The sequence below is a fragment of the Pezoporus flaviventris genome, unplaced genomic scaffold, assembly GCF_033815535.1.
Source record: "Pezoporus flaviventris isolate CSIRO_AGI_PZ_B2104156 unplaced genomic scaffold, CSIRO_AGI_Pfla_v1 ptg000002l, whole genome shotgun sequence".
NCBI classification, from domain to species: Eukaryota; Metazoa; Chordata; class Aves; order Psittaciformes; family Psittacidae; genus Pezoporus; species Pezoporus flaviventris.
The window spans coordinates 73805440-73825626 of NW_026892550.1; the positions used below are offsets into that span (position 1 = coordinate 73805440).

At 39.8% G+C, this 20187-nt stretch overlaps 1 protein-coding gene across 4 annotated transcripts in view; it reads left to right on the plus strand.

Annotated features, from left to right (window-relative positions):
* Window positions 1-20187, plus strand: part of SEC24D (SEC24 homolog D, COPII coat complex component) — a 55594-nt gene that overhangs the window by 19530 nt on the left and 15877 nt on the right. For all 4 annotated transcript variants that reach the window (XM_061443825.1, XM_061443816.1, XM_061443809.1 and 1 more), the window contains 2 exons: window positions 16554-16692; window positions 18263-18378. In XM_061443825.1, the coding sequence (XP_061299809.1) occupies window positions 16554-16692; window positions 18263-18378 (255 nt within the window). The remainder of the gene's footprint in view (window positions 1-16553; window positions 16693-18262; window positions 18379-20187) is intronic.

Genomic DNA, 20187 nt, shown 5'->3' on the forward strand with positions numbered 1-20187 from the left:
GAAGGGCTTTAACCCACATATTCTGAGCAAGACTGTCGTTTCCTGGGTCAGTCTCGAGCGACTGCTGTCGTGAGCCCACCGAGGCGCTGGCGGCGCTGCAGTATCGCTACGTCTATGCGGGATTCTGACTTAGAGGCGTTCAGTCATAAGCCCATAGATGGTAGCCTCGCGCCAGTGGCTCCTCAGCCAAGTGCATGCACCAGGGGTCTGAACCTGCAGTTCCTCTTGTACTGAGCAGGATTACTATTGCAACAACACATCATCAGTAGGGTAAAACTAACCTGTCTCACAACGGTCTAAACCCAGCTCGCAGTGGGTGAACAATCCAACACTTAACTAGAGAACATTACATGTATGCTATGTATCATTCAAAACAAAGGCTGTTATTCATGCCTTACCTCCCCTCCACCCAGTGTCTTAATAGCTCTAGATATTTCTGAATCCTATCTTTACAAAGTCCTTATTTATTATTTCTCAGAAATAACAGTTCATTTTCACTCTCCTGATTTGGATGATCTATAGAAAGCATTTATTTGTTATAGATTGAGAATACAGTATCATTGTTTGACAGAATTTATTTTTAGTCCACCAGTGCTTTAGCAACAGTCTATAAAAATAAAATAGCTCTCACAGTTATCATCATAGACCAAGCCCTACAAGAATTTGTTTTGGAGATTTATAAACGTTTCCAGAGCCCGAATAAGCCATGTGATCTTGATTTAACATTTAATCCTACTTGCTAAAAGAAAGTAGTTGAAAGTGTATTTCATGTTGTAAAAGGAAACGTAAACAGCTCCAAGTAATTATCTATAGTTTTAAATATTTAAATATCTGAATTATCTTCTTCTTTGCTCCTTAGGAGTTTTTTGTTGTCATTCTCTACCATGTTCTTTCCTATTTTATTTGATTTTTTTTTTTTTTCTTGACTGCAGAACAGGCCCTTGAGGTGCTTGCTGAAAAAGCCATCATTTTTATTTTACTCTTCGATTTCTGTGTTCTGTTTTGTTACTTATTCACAGGAGGTGTTTCCCCCATACTGCATGAGAGCTTAGCTAATTTAAGAGTTTTTGATGAGGGATTCTATCAAAATACTTTTTTCAAAAGGAGTATATTTTATCAACTATATCATGCTTATCTGCATTGCGGCTGACTCTTGACAGATTTCAGTAGATCTATATGTCATGACATGGCTCCACCAGAGCCCCATCAGTCTTCCTTACTATGAGGTCCACATGCAGCCTTCTCTTCTGAAGGCTCAACAAACCCAGTTTTTCAGCCTGGCTTCATATATGAGGTGCTCCAGCCTGCTTATCCTCGTGGCCCTCCTCTGGACTTGCTCAGCAGCTCCATGTCTTTTTTATGTTGAGGACACCAGAAAGGCTCCAAGTGGGGTCTCACGAGAGCAGAGGAGAGGGGCAGGATCATGTCCTTCGACCTGCTGGTCATGCTTCTTTTGATGCAGCCCAGCACACAGGTGGTTTCTGGGCTGCATGCACACACTGAAGCTGGCTCATGTTCAGTTTCTCATCGGCCAACACCCCCAAGTCCTTCTTTGCAGGGCTGCTCTGAATCACTTCTAGTCCCAGCCTGTAGCTGTGCCTGGTATTGCCCCAACACAGGTGTAGGAGTTTTCACTTAGCTTTGTTGAACTTCATGAGGTTGGCATTGGCCACCTCTCAAGTGTGTTCTGGTCCCTCTGGATTCCATTCCTTCCCTCCAGCGTATCAACCATACCACATAGCTTATATTCGTCAGCAAACTTGCTGAGGGTGCACTCAATCCCCCTGTCCATGTCACTGATAAAGATGTCGAACAGGATGGGTCCCAACACCAACCCTTGGGGGATACCGCTTCTTGCCGGTCTCTGCTTGGACATTGAGCCATTGATTGCAACTCTCTGCATGCGGCCATCCAGCCAATTCTTTATCCACCGAGTGGTCCATCCATCAGATTTATGTCTCTCCAGTTTAGAGACATGGATGTCATGCAGGACAGTGTCAAACACTTTGCACAAGTCCTGGTAACACTGTCAGCTGTCTTGCCCCTATCCATCAGTTCTGCAGCCTGATCATAGCATGCCACCAAAGTGGTCAGGCATGATTTGGCTTTGGTGAAGCCATATTGGCTGTCACCAGCCACCTCGTTTTTCATGTGCACTAGCATGGTTTCCAGGAGAATCTGTTCCATGATCCTGCCAGGCACAGGGGTGAGACTGATTGGTCTGTAGTTCCCTCGATCTTCCATTTTCCCCTTTTTGAAAATGGGGTTACATTTCCCTTTTTCCAGTCTTCAGGAACTTCACCTGACTGCCACGATTTTTCAGATATGATAGACAGTGCCTAGCAACTTCATTTGCCATCTCCTTCAGGACCTGTGGATTTCATCAGGTCCTATGGACTTGTGCATGTTCAGGTTCCTAAGATGATGTCAAACCTCATCCTCTCCTGCAGCAGGCTTAAGGTCTTCATTCTCACAGTCCTTCCATCTGCCTTCCAAGACTTCGGTGGTGGGGCTAGAGCACTTGCTGGTGAAGACTGAGGCAAAGAAGTCATTGAGAACCTCGGCCCAAATCTCCAGCCTATCTAGGTCCCACTGAATGGCAGCAAAAGCCTTCAGGTATATCAGCCACTCCCCCCAGCTTCGTATTATTGGTAAACTTGCTGAGGGTACATTCTAGCCCTTCATCCAGGTCATTGATAAACAAGTTGAACAAGACTGGATCCAGTATCAGTCTCGGGGAAACACCACTGACTACAGGCCTCCAACGGGATCCTACTTCACTGATCACAGCCCTCTGAACTCTGCCATTCAGCTAGTTCTCAATCCACCCGTCCTGGATTCAGTTGTAACAGTTATTTTTCTTCTTCTTAGTTGCTGGTGCAGTGCTGTGTTTTCGGCTTTAGTCTGAGAACAACGCTGATAACACACTGATGTTTTAGTTGCTGCAACATAGTGCTTACCCCAATCAAGGACTTTTCAGTCTCTCATGCTCTGTCAGTGAGGAGGGACATGGGAAGCTGGGAGCAAGCAGAGACAGGACACCTGACCCAAACTAGCCAAAGGGGTATCTCTTATCATTATTATTATTAGTGGCAGTAGTAGTATGGGTATGTTGAGCCTGGAGAAGAGAAGGCTGCATGGGGACCTCATAGCAACCTTCTAGTATCTGAAGGGGGACTTCAGGGATACCAGAGAAGGACTCTTCATCAGGGACTGTAGCAGTAGGACAAGGGGTAATGCATTTAAACTTAAACAGGGGAAATTCAGGTTCGATGTAAGGAAGAAGTTCTTTTCTGTGAAGGTGGTAAGGCACTGAAACAGGCTGCCCAAAGAAGTGGTAAATGCTTCATTCTTGGCAGTGTTCAAGGCCGGGTTGGACACAGCTTTGAGCAACATGGTCTAGTGTGAGGCATCCATGCCCATGGCAGGGGGTTGGAATTAGATGATTGGATTAGATTAGTCCTTTCCAACCCAAACCATTCTATGATTCTATGACCCTGGTGAGGCAACATCTGGAGTACAGTATCCAGTTCTGGTCTCCTCAGTACAAGGCAGACAAGGAGCTACTGGAAAGGGTCCAGTGGAAGGCCAGAAGGATGATCAGGTCTTTGGAGCATTTTCTTACAAGGAGAGATTGCAGGAGCTGGGCCTGTTTAGTGTAGAGAAGAGTGGACTGGAAGAGGATCTCATTAATGCGTCTAAGTATCTCAAAGGCGGGTGCTGGGAGGATGGTGCCAGACTCTTTTCAGCACTGCCCAGCAACAAGATCAGGAGCAATGGCCATAAACTAAACCACAAGAAGTTTCACCTCAACATGAGAAAGAACTTCTTTAAATTGAGGGTGGCAGAGCACAGGAACAGGCTGCCCAGGGAGGTTGTGACATCTCCCTCTCTGGAGACATTCAGAACCCACCTGGAATCATTCCTCTGCAACCTGTTCTACGTGGTCCTGCCTTGGCAGGGGGGTTGGGCTATCTGATCTCCAAAGGTCCTTTCCAGCCCCAATGATTCTGTGATTAAAAAAAAACCAAGAAAACTTTACTGGTGATATGGATGTCCTGGTTTCAGCTGTAGCAGTTAATTTCTTCCTTCCTAGTAGCTGATGCAGTGCTGGTTTTGACTTTCATCTGGGAACAGTGCTGATAACACACTGATATTTTTAGTTGTTGCTAAGTAATGCTTACTCTGATCAAGAACTTTTCAGTCTCATGCTCTGCCAGCGAGGACGGGCACGGGAAGCCAGGAGGAAGCAGAGGCAGGACACCTGACCCAAACTAGCCAAATGGGTATTCCATACCACAGCACATCATGCCCAGTATATAAACTGGGGGGAGTTACTCGAGAGGCCCAGATCACTGCTCAGGTTGGGCTGGGTATCTTTTGGTGGGTGGAGAGCAATTGTATTGTGTATCACTTGTGTTTATTGGATTTTTTTTTTCCTTCCCGTTTTAGTTTTATATTCTCTTCTCTTGGTATTTCCTTTATCATTATTATTGTTAGTGGTAGTAGTAGTAATTTAATATGGTACCTTAGTTACTGGACTGTTCTTATCTCAACCCGTGGGATTTACCTTCTTTCAGTTCTCTTCCCCATCCCTCTTGGTGCGGCGGAGGGAAGAAAGGGGAGGAGTGAGCGGTGGTTCTGAGTTACTGGCTGGGCTTAAACCATGACACCAGCTCACTGTCTGTTCATGTAACCCACATTTCCTAAGTTTACCTATGAGGGTCTAACGGCAGACAGTCTCAAAAGCCTTGCTGAAGTCAAGGTAGATAGCATCCACTGCTCTTCCTTGTTGACCTGATTTGCCATGTCACCCTAAAGGGCTATAAAATTAGTCAAGCAAGATTTACGCTTGGTGAATCCACACTGACTACTCCTGATGACCTTCTTTTCTTCTACATGTGTGGTGATGACCTCCAGAATGACCTCTTCAGTCGCCTTTCCATGAATGGAGGTGAGGCTGACTGACTGATAGTTTCCCAGGTCCTCCTTTCCCTTTTTGAGTGACCTTGGCCTTCCTCCAGTCATCAGGCATTTCACCCATTTCCATGAATTTTTCAAAGATGATGGAGAGCAGCAGAGCCAACAACATCTGCCAGCTCCCTCAGTACCCTTGGGTTCATCCCATCAGGGCCCATAGATTTATGGGTGTAAGTCTGTCTAGCCTATTCATAACCCAGTTCTATTCAACCAAGGGGAAGTTTTCCATTCTCCAGCCTTCATCTCTAACCTCTGAGGTGTGGGACTCCTGAGGGCCATTCTTAGCAGTAAAGACTGATGCATAGAAGGCATTCGGTAATTCTGCGATCTCTGCCTTCTGTTACCAAGACACCCATTAAAATACTTTCAAAAGATAATAAAATTTTCTGAAGAAAAGCCTCTGAAGGAGATTTGTGATGGTTTTACCCTGCTGTCTCTTTTGAAATGTTGGCTTGTAATTTTGTAATCCCCTTATTTGCTTGGGACTTGATGTGAGATTCCTCTTCATATTCACAACTACTGGAAATGAAATGTCAGAGCTTGTTGAATATTTAATGACCTTTTTCCTTTGTGTAATGTTCAATATGACCCTTTATATCTGGATTATTCAAATTTGCTTCATGTCTGTTGGCAATGCCGGACTTCTCTCCGGTGTAGGTAACAAAAGCTTCCTCCTTTTGAATGAGTACTCCACAGCAAAACCAGCAGCTGTTAGCCTGTGATGAGATAATATATTTCTATCTTTGAATTTTAAGTGGGAGAGATTGCTTTTGTGTGTTCAGCAGTTCTAGCCTCTGGATTGTCTGAGATCTAGCAGAGGTCAGTGTCTTTGGAGCACACTGTCAAAATAATCTGTGCTTCTTTGTCATGTTTTTTTTTTGAAGCATGATGGGAGTAGAAGCCACATGTGATATAGCTTATTAGTTAGGATGCTTAGTCTGATGATGTTAAAACACTTTTTTACCCTTGCAGGAAAAGGGAACTGGCCACCAAGCTCTTTGCCAGTTTATGCAGAAGAGTTCGTTGCCTCTGTTTAAATTTCCACACGTTACCACATTTAAACTGATGAAAGTCAGTGAACCAGACAGAGAGAGCACATGCACCAATACCACACTGCAGATGACAGCTAGGCCAGTTAGTTTCAGGATAGAGCCATCCTACTAGATATTCCTCCTTGTTCTTAGGACTGCATTGGTACTTTTACAGCCAATCCATTGTCGGGTTGTTTAGAACAATCAGTGTAGAGACTGTCCAGGTAGCATAAACTTATATCCTGAGCTCTGCTGTATATCATACTGCAAAGTGTGAGCCTAAGCACTATTTCTTCCATTTCCAATTCCAAAGCATTCTTGTTGATTCTTTCGTTTGAGAGAGAACTGTGAAACTCTGGGCTCATAATTCTGAGTCTGCCAAGACTATGGAGCAGGATGGGTATTTGACAGTCTTCGTTGCTCTGTCAGTGCTATTTTAGGTTTGGGTTTGTTTGGGGTTTTTTTCAACTACCTATTGCCAGGTTAATGTCTGGGGATTTTGCTAGCTCCTCTGGGGTGCCTGACTCTCTCTTGCCCAAAATTCACAAACATCTCCAGGTTTCTCACCCAGCAAGTTTTATATCACTCCAGAGGCCAGTGCCTATGAGTGAAGTTTCACTATGCCTAACTTAGAGGTGCATAAATCCTGTATTAGATAAGGCTTTCTTTATGGAGTATGCCCCATGCTAGTCTGCATTTGGAAGTAAAGTTTTTGGAATTGGATTGCTTCCCAAGACTTCATCATCTAGGATAAAGTTTTTTGTTAGCCTCTTGTAACTACACTCTGTAACTAGAATGAACTTTTAGAGCCAAATTTAGCAAAGGCTTTGGCAGCAGAGCTTTTCCTCATTCAAGTAAATTTTCTGATTTAGTTTTATCTGCCTTTTTGGTTTTAGTATATGCTTTAAAATACTCTTAAAGTATACTCTTTAAAATACTTCTGTAGTATATTGTTCCATGCACCATTTATAGTAAAGAGGTAATTATGAAAGAGATGGGAACAGTGACTTGAAAAATTTGACACTTATATAATCTTATTCATATTTTAATCAGAGTTCCTGATTAATTTTTCTGAAAATTCAAAATTTAGACTTGAAAAATGCCTTTATAAAAGTGATGTAATTAGTTTCTGATAACTTGAAGACTCTGTCTATTCTTCATAATGGTAATGGCAGAAGAAAAACCTCAGTAAGCAGCAGTACATATAGAAGGGAAATAAAAAGTAACATTCATATCCATTTAATTAATTGGCCAGCAATATTGATAATTTGTTTGCCAAAAAAATTACATTCAAGTAAAAAAATTACTTTGGCTATTGCTAGATACCTCTGTAAATTGAAGTAGCTGCTTGAATGGCTTCTGCCATTCTGTGTGCGTGTTTCCCTCTAGAGCACACCTTGCTCTCCTGGACATCCCTCGTTGTCCTCCCCTTCGCTGTCTCCTCTTAGGCACTGGCTAGAGATGATCATAGCAACAGCGGTAAATTAAACACTGTTAAGATTTGTTCAAGTTCTAATTTAATCTGTCAGAGATGTTGCTCTGTTACCTTGGGAACTTCACAGAGTTAGAACATAATGGTATTTGGTAAGTTCAGGAGGGAAAGGTTGTGTTTAGCTTTTTAAACTGAAGTTGTTACTGCATTTTCAGTTTATACATATTTTAAGTCGTTATTGCGTTTTCAGTTTATACATATTTTACTTATCTATACATACTAACTCAGTATTGTGTTTTGAATGCAACTATGTATCAAATGTGTAATTACATAGAACTGTTTTTTAAAGATGCACAGGAATCTGATTTTTGGGGTGTGGGGGGTGTGGTTGGGTGTGTTGGTTTGGGGTTTTTTTGTATCAAGCAACATTGTACCAGGTTACAGCTAGGGCCTACTGGTAGCAGGCTCTAATGCTGTCTTGTAGCCCTTTACAGAATGTCCCTTCTTTGATTCTGTGGAAAAGGAAAGCTCTTGCAGGACAGGCAATATGTAGAGGGGGCTGCTTTTTCATGTGGTGTTCAACAGAACTAGGTAATCCGTGCTTGCTAAATAGCGGCATAGATTACCTCCTCAGGCCTAGAGTAAAGGAGCAGTGGAACAGGTCTGTACCCTTAACAGGATCGCTTAGTTTGTAGCTCAGTTTCACACAGCCCCTTACTTGTGACATTCAGTTATAGCTCAGTGTTAATAAAAGAGAGGAGGGTACTTGCACATAAACACTATTAATGTTTGGAGGTTTTGGAGTCTGCTCGAAGCATCCCAGGTATCATAGCAGAGAAAGTGTTCATGGAAGTGATTCCTGAAGTAGGAACATTCCTACTTGATATGGTATTTTTAAAGTAACAGCTAGTTTGATATTGATCTTCCAAACTAACATTGTAGAAAGGACTTGACTTGTAAAAAGGGTATTAATTTCATCCCAGATATCTTTGCTTCAGAGGTGAGATGTTCGCTGCTTCTTTTTGTTCATGTAACAAAAATTCTTCCTATACTTTCTAAGTACTCCTGTGGCAATTGGCTAGCTAGAGTTGGCTTGTGTATGTGGCATGACATTTTAAGTATGCTCAGTACTTCCTGATTTCAGTGGAAATAAATTAATTAACCTTAGAGGCATGTTTACTAAAAAACATTGCTCAGGAAGGCCTGTAGATAAGCAGAACTATTTTATCCACTTCCACTTACAACACTCTTAAACCTGTCTATGCTTTTTTTCTTTCCCTCCCTAATTAAAGCTTCTTTCTTTCTTCAGCATGTTCGGCTGCACAACAATAGGAGCAGGAGAATTCCTGTTGTAGAAAGTTACCGGGAATGCAAATATGAATAGTCAGTTTAAAAAGTCACAGTAACACCTTCTAACAAAACTCCAGGTTTTTCAGAAGCAGCCCTCTGTTCACCAGACTTCTGTGCATGATCTTAAGTCAGCAATTGCTTTTCTCTCAAATGCTGAAAAAATATTATATACACAGAGATATACATGCACACATACATCGATCTTTCCACCTACATGTGTGTATGAATAAAAAGAAAAAATCCCACATATTTGGTCTCTAAAGGTGACAATAGCTCAGCAGGCCAGAATTGTCCTGAAATACAAAGTTAGGTGTTGTTTTTTTTCTTGCCACAAAGACATGAATAACATTGATAATGTTCTTCCAATGCAGAATTTAATCTAGGTGAATTGTTGCTTCAGCAATCACTATGCTACATTTAGATTTATTTACGAACTTAAATATTTGTTCCCTAAACCTGGAGCTCCATGAGTACAATTTGAGTGTTGCCTGGTTGGCTATCCAAGGGTATTCTAGAACATGTAAGAAATGGTCACAGCTGTGCTTGCATTAAATGGTCTTTGACATTAGTTAGCAATTTTGACAAATTTTATGTGATGGTAAACTAATAATGATGTGAGGGTAAACTTGCATACAGCACATGTAAGAGTGTCCTGGGTTCAGCAGTAGCAGTCATTTTTCTCCTTCTTAGTAGCTGGTGCACTGCTGTGTTTTTGACTTTCAGCCTGGGAACAGCGCTGATAACACTGATGTTTTTAGTTGTTGCTAAGTAATGTTTACTCTGACCAAGGACTTTCTAAGTCTCATGCTCTGCCAGGGAGGAGGGGAAGCTGGGAGGAAGCAGAGACAGGACACCTGACCCAAACTAGCCAAAGGGGTATTCCATACCACAGCACATCATGCCCAGTACGCAAACTGCGGGGAGTTACCTGGAAGGGCTAGATTGCTGCTCGGAGCAGGCTGGGTATCAGTCTGTGGGTGGTGAGCAGTTGTATTCTCTTCCCTTGTTATTTACCTTAACATTATTATTGTTGGTGGCAGCAGTAGTGGTCTGTGTTATACCTTAGTTACTGGACTGTTCTTATCTCAACCCGGGGGAGTTACATTCTTTCGATTCTCCTCCCCATCCCTCCCGGAGCAGGAGGAGGAAGAAGGAGGGAGTGAGCGAGCAGCTGCATGGTTCTGAGTTACTGGCTGGGCTTAAACCACAACAAAGAGTCTGGGCCTGTCAAGAAGTAGTAGTATTTGGAGCCTAAATTCTGTCTGCTATGTTAAAGATCCTCTAGAGCTCTCCTGCAGTGGTCTGCAAAAAAATAAAAATAATACCTGCATGAGATATCTTTAAGACTTCTATTTACTTCAGTAAAATATATTGCTAAATATCTTTTATTTTGTGCTGAGTGATTTTTCAAGACAGAGAACAATGACTGAAAATCAAACTTCTGATTTTGTGAAATTCCTGTGATCAATGAGTCTTGACTACCCCCCTTGTAATTATTGCTTACCAATTCCATAGAGAAACTTCTTAAAACTTGGCAGTCCTCCTTTTCAATGGTTTTACGACAATCATGCCTAGAAATTTCAGACAGTGACTGCAGTGCTGGGCTATCTGTGACAGTGATATGTGCGAAGTAAAGCTGTAGATTAGTACAGGCATGAACCTGAGTCCTGTCATGTGATTTAATGTGTTTGTTGCCTTCAGGGGCGAACAGGAATGCTGGGGGGGGGGGAACAACAACATGATGATAACAGCACAGTCCTAGGGTAGTTTTGTCTGTCTCTTAGACTTCCTTGTTCTCTTCTTGTGTATCTGCCTCTGCACAAGCTCCCACTCTTGCTATGATGAGTGTAAACTGAATTGAGGCAGTTCTTGCCTGACATCTGATTGTTTTGAAGTGCTAGCATTTTGAAAGTCTTTTGTTCAACACAGTTTCTTGATTATTCAGTCTCATGCTCCTGCTTGTATTATCAGTTAATCCTGGCTGCTGACCTTCACTTGAGATACAGCATGTCTGTACAGGACGTCTGTACATCCAGATAACAATCAGCACTACAAAGCTGAAAAGCGCTGGAGAGCGCTGACTTGTTAATGCTTAGTATTCCTGGTCTGGGATCATGACCAGGAGGACATGTGATACCTCTTTCAAGCATGGATAGTAAACATTTATTTTTTTTTTTTCTCCTTTTACCTCACCCCCTTTCTGTCACCTGTATGATACAGAAGTTTTAAAGTAGTTAGCTAATTAATTTGGTGTTTAATTACATCCGAATTTTATCATTATTACATGTATTTACCCCCATTCTCAATATTTTCATGTTGAATCAAGTAGCCTGTGTTTACACTCTTCATGCTGCCAACTCTGTTCAGTTAATTGTAATACTCCCCTTGAAAAGGGAATAGTGAATAAGGATTTCAAGGAATAGTCTGACATGTGATCTGCTGAAATCAGTAATTTCCATTTATTTTAGTACACACTGGATTGGACCACATGTGCAGTGTGCTTTAGCCGTGCTGCAGTTATGCATACAGACAAAGAAATAGATGAAAAAGCAGTGTGTTACGAAAAATACTTGAACCTGCTGTGAACCCTGCAGAGGAGATAGTCCAAATTGGCTTGAGTCATCAGCTGAAGGAGTCTGATAGTGTTCAACATCTAAAAACCAAGGATAGGCAAAATAATTTCTTCAGAAGGAATGGCTTCTGATAAAAGACAGTAGGAACATCACAAGGGGAAATGCTTTCTTGACATTTTAATGTGAATCAGTAAAGCAGCTCAAAACCGAGGGTTTGTTTGTAGACTGGTTAATCTTTGCCAAAAGCAATCTATGATGATACAATAAAAGAAAACAAAGCCCTTCAACAGTCCTAGGAAACAGAGATGGTTTGGTTCGTGACCTACAGTTTGTTTTTTTTTTCCAAAAACATCAGTGTTACATTTCAAAATTCTCTGATTTTCTGGAGGAGTTTTCTTTATCTCTTTACTGTATTAACTAAACAGAAGATCTCCTTGGGGAGTAGTACCACACTTGGTCAACATCCTCCTCCTGTGTTCATTAGAAAGTTATATTGTCTAGCATGTCTTAAAATTCTCCTATGAATTGCATCAATGTAATTGAAGTAAAAACTTTAGAAATACTGTCTTTCTGAATTTGTTGCCCTGGCAAACTGCACAGCTTGTCTGCTTAATGAACTGTCTGGACTGAATAGTTGGCAGTTCTGTCGACTTGTCAATAAGCATGCAAATACGGTATTTAGTGTTCTTTCTACATCATAAGTATAAAGTATCTGCTGTAGTACTGCTGATCTTGTATAATTTTAAGAAACTTTCACATCAGAAGTTACCCGGAGTTACGTATTGTGCAGCTCTCCATATCTGCAAGATACTCTTCCTTTTGAAGCCAATAGCTCTCATTTAAACATGTCCCCTAATTTGGGGGTTTTCATGAGGCATGCTTTCAGAGTCATTTGTCCCTGAGATAATTTGCGGTTGCAAAGGCAACTTGTCACATGTAGTATAGAGTTGTTGCATTGTGTAGAGTGACCCTCCACATCTTCCAGTGGTAATGTTGTTCAGAAGTATGTAGAAGAGCTACTTATAAATTCCTCTTCTTACGAGGACCAGTAAAGCTGTGATAGAGACACTGATTCAGCTGAAAGTTACACTCATAGAAAGAGGTTTTTTGTTCCTCTTGGATGTAGCCAGACTTCACAAGCTCTGTGAGCCTCTTTTCAGTACAATAGCATTCCTGCAGTTTCAGTGCTGGGGTATTAAATTCACCTAAACGATGGTGGGGTCAAACTAAAGGCAGAACCAGACGTTGCTGTACTGATAGGGTCTATGTCAAGGAATGCACAGGAATCCTCCTTGTCTGTGGTAGGTAGGAAAAGGCAAAGACAAGGTGCGAAGTCCATCACATGTGGAGATTTATCTTGTAGTATGGCTACAAAATGGTTTCTTGCAGTCCAATCTGCATGCCACTCTGACAATGAAAACAGATGCTCTCTGTATATATTTTATTTTGTTGTGTGATAAATGGCTAGTTTTCTTCAGTGTTTGTGTGTGCCTCTCCTGTTCTCCACTCTCCTTCTCTTAAGGTTTGTCTCTTTAGAACACCTTTCCTGAGATGTGCCCTGTCAGTCTTGAGCGTCATCACAGCCCTTACTCTTACGCTTATAATTTCCAGCTGTGGCCCTGATCCTGCAATATGAATATGGTGATACTTTGCAGACACCACAGGGAAACCCTCAGGAGTGTGTCAGGACTTCCTTTTTATAAGCTTTCTCAGACTTTAAAGCACAGGTTACAGTCCTTTTGGAAATTTTTATGGATGCATTTCATATTGAAGCTGTGCCACCAATGTCTGTCTATTGCTTTGTGATATTGTTCTGACTCCTGAGAGATGTTCTTGCTGAAATGTTTCCAAAATAAAACTCTTGCTACTGCAGCTATATTTGGATTAATAGTGGGATAAGTTATGGTTTATCAGATTGACTTTCAGGACTTGCACTTCAGCAGGGCCATGAGGTTTCAGAGAAAGGAAAGTTTATGCAGGTCTCTTAAAGCATTTCCTACCCCTTCTGCCCAATCCTCCTTTGCTTTAACCTAGAACTATAATGTTATGCCTCCCAGCACAGCTGATTCATTCTGCCTCTCTATTCTTTCAGCTTACTTAAATGGAATTAATTTTATGTGTCCTGTTCAGAGTTAGGCTACCAAGTATTAGTTTAGTCACTGGTTTTGAGAAATATTTATATTTGCATAGTGCTGGAACACCAGAAATAAATACATACCAAAGTGTTCCTTTTTGTGAGATCCCTCTCTGTTCTCAATTAGGTTGTCTAAATAGACAAATCGGGCAAGGGTTTGTGAAGAGATAAGGGGGAAGAATTAGGCCATAACAAGTCTAGAAGTATAGCAAATGTTGAGATAGTTATAATAGATATCCAACTTGATTCACTTATTTTTGGTGGAGATTTAAGAGAAGAGAGGAAGAAAACGCTCATACTTTATAGGTGGAAAGGCAAAAGAAAAAGAAGTATTGCATTTGTTTTAAAAAAAAACCTCAAACCAAAAAACAAACAACCAAAATACACGCACACAAAAAAATTAAGCTTTATCTTATCTCCCTGCTCCTGTGAGAGTTTGGCACTGGATTCCATGGGACCATAAACAGATCCCTGCTTTATCTTCTGGTGTACAGTGACATTTGCAGAGTGGAGCACATCAAACAAGACTTTCCGACTTAGTGCCGTGCTTTTTTTATGTCGTTTTTCTTTTATGTATTTGTTAGTTTAAGCTTGCTACTTCATTTTATGCTTTTTAATGCCTGTACAGTATTATTTTATCTATCTTTCCAAAGGGCTACTTCACTGTGACAGAAATTAGTTTGACAGTTGTTTACACACCCAAACAGAAATTACTTTATGGGCAGAATGTCTGATTTTACAGTGTAATGTCCTGGAAGATTTCAGTATTTTTGAGGTAAAGTTTCTTTCACAACTATAGTGTTCCTGTCAAGAAGTGGGGTTTTGATGCTTTCAGTCTGAGTGCTTATTCTGAAATTATCAGACAGATAGCATTATTATTATATGTGTTCATTATTGAGGTAATTTTTTTAAATATTTTAGATATTTAAAGAAAATACTAAAAATGTGGATTCATTTAATTATAAAAAATTATAACTAATAAATAAGTAAAGGTACACATGGAGATTCCTTGCAGGATTTTTCTTTCCTGGACAAAACCCTTAGCATTTTTGGTTGCTTTTGCTTCTTTGACTTGTACATTTTTATCTTTTTTTTTTTTTTTTTTTAAATTTCTGCAAGCTTATTAGAAAGAAAATGTAGCTAGCTTTTGCTAGCCTCCTTTATTTCTCTGGGCAAGACAAAACAGAAACCAGCCTAGTATAGGTTTACAGAACATTGCCTGTGGATTCTAATTTCTTAGGACTTGAGCACATGTATTAACTTCATGCACTACAGATAATCTCAGTAACTTCAAGACAATCGTTTGATACATAAACCTAAACATGCTTGTAAATCTTTGCAGACATATCCCTTAGGCTGCTGAGGCTCCAACCCTGTATTTTAAAAAGGACTTTGTAATAGGTAGTTTCTTTAAAAGAAACTTAAATGGAGGGGAAGGCTAAATTTTTTTTCCAAATATGAAAGACAAATTAAAAAAAACCCCAACATTGCTTTTATTTCTGCTGTCTTTAAAAATATAATTCATTAAGTATGTGTAAGAATGTAGACACCTGGGCTCTGAACTTCATGGCATTTCTTTTTTTATTATTGATGTTTTTATGTAAATGTCTTAATTTTGATATTTCAGAATACCCATGTAGTAAAAATCTATTTGTTGTATAAAATCCTTAGCAAAAAGCATTAAACCCTTTGGAGAAATGAATGAGTAAAATAGTCTTTGCAATATATAAACAAACAAAACATATGTAAGCAGTGAATGCTAGGACAGGAAGGATATTTTTAGATATTCAAAGACTCTTAAGCTCCAGTAAAAGATAAAGTGTGTAATAGATGAAATATGTCCATTCCATCAGAAGAAGCAGAATAATTAAAAAAAAAAAAAGTGAATATGGTAGTGGTAATGGTTTAACATTCAAAGGATGTGAGCATTTTTCCTCTTGTAGCGATCTGTAATGTGTCTAAACTCTGGATTTCTTTTCTCATTCTTATGTTCACAAGTTTTTAGTTGAGATTGAAGGAAGTAAGAAAAAAGGAATATACAAAACACTGAGTTTCATAAATAATTGAGCAAACTTCTTTTTTATAGTAGTTTCAAGTATGTCTTTTCTAACATTAAGTATAATCACAGGGCTCTTTCAATTGCTACACTGAAAAGAGGCATCTGGAAAATGCTGTGGTTTTTGGCAGAGGCTAGAAGCTGGCTCTGCCTCTGGCAGAGGCCAGAAGCACGCATGGTCAGTGTAATTAAACTGACAAGTGCTTGAGATACTGTATTTGCTGTATGTACTTTCCTTCAGTAACTATTAGTATTTCTTCTATATCTGCTGTAGCTGGTGGCCCTGACAACTTTAAATGTTAGTATAGCATGTAACATGGCAGCATTGCAGGGGCAGCATTTAGAAAAAAATTTTAGAAGCTTTCTAAGTAAATACCTGTTTGCAATAGACAAGCAGCAGTAGATTTCTTCAGTATGAGCTCAGATCTCGCAGAGAAGGCAAAATACCTGACTCCAGCAGATTTCACTTAATGAGCTGTAAAAACCCCTTGCTGGAGAAAATGAGCTTGGAGCCCTGAACTTCCAATGCTTTCGAAACTTTATAGACATTTGGTGTGAATCTTTACTCTCTCTCTGTGATAAATCACAGTATCACAGTATCACAGTATGCTAGAGATTGGAAGGGACCTCGAAAGATCATCTAGTCCAATCCCCCTGCCGGAGCAGGAACACCTAGATAATGTTACACAGGAATGTGTCCAGGCGGGTTTTGAATGTCTCCAGGGAAGGAGACTCCACAACCTCCCTGGGCAGCCTGTTCCAGTGTTCTGTCACCCTCACTGAGAAGAAGTTTCTTCTCAAATGTCAGAATACAGCCTGTGAACTTGTAAATTTAGCTGCTGTGGCGTTGAGTCATTCTGCAGATTTTGGGTGAATGCTGAACAACAAATCATCTGCTGATAAGGTGGTCTTTAACAAGAGTTAAGTCCCTCTAGCTCACTTTATTTGGTTTTAAATTTGCATTGCATTTTAAAACTTCATGTACTTCTTCATCTAGACTCCTCTTTATGTTGTAAGCCATGGTGAGACTGGACCAATCCGATGCAACCGGTGCAAAGCTTATATGTGTCCCTTCATGCAGTTTATCGAAGGTGGAAGGAGATACCAGTGTGGATTTTGCAACTGTGTAAATGATGGTAAGTGTTGTTGTTCTGATGTGTCATTCATACAAATTCTATAAAACTAAAAAGAAACTATATCCCTAAAATTATTTTCTTGGCTTGATGAGAAAATAGTTCAGTGAGATGCAGTAACTAGGCCTATTTCACAAATAAATAATTTTTTAAAACCCTCAAAAAGTACACAAGAAAATGCATAGCAAAATTTGTTCAGTACAGTTTAAAACAAAATGTATGAAAAATAATGCTGGCTCATGAAGTCCAGTCTGATACATTCAAAACTCCATTTAAAAATATAGTGTTAACATTGAATACAGGGCTGCTTGTATAGCTAATGGAAAGCAACTTCTCTGTCAACAGAATTAATTTATTTAAGAAATCTAAGTGTCCAGCAAAACCCAAATATTTAGAACCATGTTAGCCCAGTTCTGTCTGTGACGGTGGATGCAGTGGTTAAATAACCTATTAATCTTACTGTGACAAGTGTTGGTTTTCACAGAGGATACCATGCCATATTTGTTCAAGTGTGCTGCATGTGACTCATAACTGTTCTCATGTGCTTGGCTAAATCCCAAATCTTTGGCAGAACTAGCCTTTCTAGACATTTGTATCAAGTTGGATTTCCTCAGCTGGATCACAGTGGTATAGTGCTTTCCCTAATACAGTAGTCTTTTCAGCTCTTGACACATGAACCTTGACAGACCCATTCCAACTCCTCTTCTGTCTGACTCTCAAATATTTGTGCAAGCATAGCAGATAACAAATTTCATAGTTTACCAGTTTAAACTCTTATAAAGAGAAATTTAAATGCATTGTAAACATTTTAAGAAAGACATTTAAGATCTAGTGTCCATTTTAAATCATGCTTTATATTACTGTGCTATCTTATATCCAACTCAGATAGCACTTTAAAATAAAATTTTAATGAGGGCTGAAAACAGCCAACGCACTAAGTAGATACTTCCGCCATTCACATGCACATTCAGTTTTTGCAGGCAACAATGTGAAAAATAAGCATTCTAAATATACACTGATTGAGGAAAGAGGAGCTAAAACCCATATGTGACTCTTCCTCCTCAGTATGACTCTAACCATCAGACTAGCTGTATGGAAATTGGTGGCGGCAAACTGCTTTGGAGTTATGCACCTTATATCTGTATCTGCAGAAGGTTCCCGATGCACTTTGCAGTACAGTAGCCCAGGGTTGTGAACCTGTGAACAAACTGTTAGGTCCAGGTAAAAGACTCCTGCCTGTGGAAATGACCTGGGTCAGTTTTACCTGACAGTGTAGAGGTGGGAGTATGTGAACATTTATAGGGGAATACACCCTGTACTCCAAATACAAAAGGAACTGTCATTACTAGAATATCGCTGTGTTTTTGTTTGCTTGGGGTTTTTTAAGCCAATGTTGGGGAAAAAAAAAACACACCAACATTGCAACTCTTTCCTCGATCAGTAACAGGGTAGTTATACACATGCAATAGTATATTTCATATTTCACCATTGTATGTGGTGAAAGAAGTTGCCAGGTTGTTCCCCTCTCCCCAAAACCTAACCTTTTTTTTCCTGCTCTTGTGTTGGCTTTTAGTCCCTCCGTTCTTCTTTCAACATCTGGACCACACTGGCCAGCGGGTAGACCACTGTGAAAGGCCTGAGCTGTATCTGGGATCTTATGAATATGTTGCTACTTTGGATTATTGCCGAGTGAGTATTTCCAATACTCAAAATTGTAAAAACTAATTTTACAATTTTATGTCAAAACAAACAAAATCCTTTAAATACTTACAGTAAACACACCTGTAAGTTGAATATCAGAGTCCAGGAACATTCTAGAAAATTTAGACAGATGTGATGTGGAGAATATAATGTTTTATTATTTTGTGCTGCAGAGTATGAGACTAGAAAGTGAGAGTAATAAATAGTGCAGCAAACTGGTGGATGACCAGTTGTTCATGGGTGTTTATTTGGTCCTAGCTATCATGTTGCACTGTTGACATTCTGATGCAGTGTTGCATTTTAGATGCATGTCTTCTTTTGTTTTTTAAGACAAGACGCATGCCAGAATTGCCTTCCCCATATTGAAAACCTTCGCAAGGGAATTTGACCTTTAATCTTTTCCTGGCAAGTGTAGTTTTAGTATTCTGACCAGTAAGTACAATGGAATGGGTTCTCTCTCCAGTATTAACACACTAAAGAATTCTTCCCACAGCCCACTCAGGTCACTGTAACTGTATGTAGTTGATTTTATTAGAAAACTATTTGATACTTCTGAAAGCGTAAGTTACTTAAACTTTTCAAACTTCAGATCACTTTACGTCTATCCACATTTTGGATGTATTTTTCTGTTCTTGCTAAAATCAGGCAGAATTTTCTTCCTGTCATTGAACTGAGGTTGTGAAAAGGTTGGGAAAGGCAACTGGGCCCTACAAAGCTTTGAAGTAGAGACTGGTAACTTCCTCAGACCATCAAAGTATTGCTGGTATGAAGAAAATGAGAAGAAAAGGTTTAATTCTGCTTTCTCACTAGGGTACTTCTCCAAAATCCAGTGAAATCCCTGAGGTGACCTATATGAATTTTATTGCAGTGTGGGTTAAACCCCAGAACAGGAGAGATCGTGAGGTGTTACAGAAATACAGTGCGGGATCCTCAGTGCACATCCAGTATTGTTCTATCAAATTCAGTTAAGCTTTGCTGATTTCGGGCAGCTCAGCTTTTGAAAAATCGTGTGTACGAAATGGTTGGTGCCGTTTTCACAGTTCTTCTCTGCTCTGGAGTGTAACCCTGTCTGGTGCAGTTAACATCACAGAGCATCTTTCGGTGCAGTGGCTTTTGTCATATAGCTTAATTTGGGGAGTTTACTTGGTAAGTCATCCAGAATGGTCTGTCCTGTTGCAAAGACCCATCAATAGCCTTACTAGAATGTTCCAAAAGAGAAATCTCTTACAAAATTAACAGTCATGCTAAGTCATTAAATGTTACAGTCTTTAACGTTATTTTACAATTAGTTTTTCATTTTGCTCGAAGTTGCAAAGATTTAATTCTTTTATAAATCCAGTTTAAGACCAGAACTGAAAAGCCATTTCCTTTTGTGCTTATCAAATGACAAGGATGTACAGCTATGAGAAATGTTAACAAATAACAGCTGGTTTGCATTATTGTGCTCATGCAAAGTGAATGTGCCAAGAGCACAAGTCCTTGTTTCTACAATATATTTGTCAGAACTTATGCAGGGATTCTTTATAAAGGCAATGTGATACAAGAGTTTAAAAGTAGTGTTTGATACAGTTTTTGAAAATAGAATCCAAGTACAGTAAACAGAACCGCTTTTAAAAATGCTGCATGGTTTTAGTTTACAGGAACTAATTCTGATTTACATGATTCAAATAAGGAGAGATCAAGGGCATTATATTAATTTTAAAGTGTTCCAGGGACTACAGGTAAATCATAATTCAAGGGTTGGATGATGGTTTTCTTACATGGAGTTTTCTGAAGTTTAGTTTGGTTGAGGGGTCA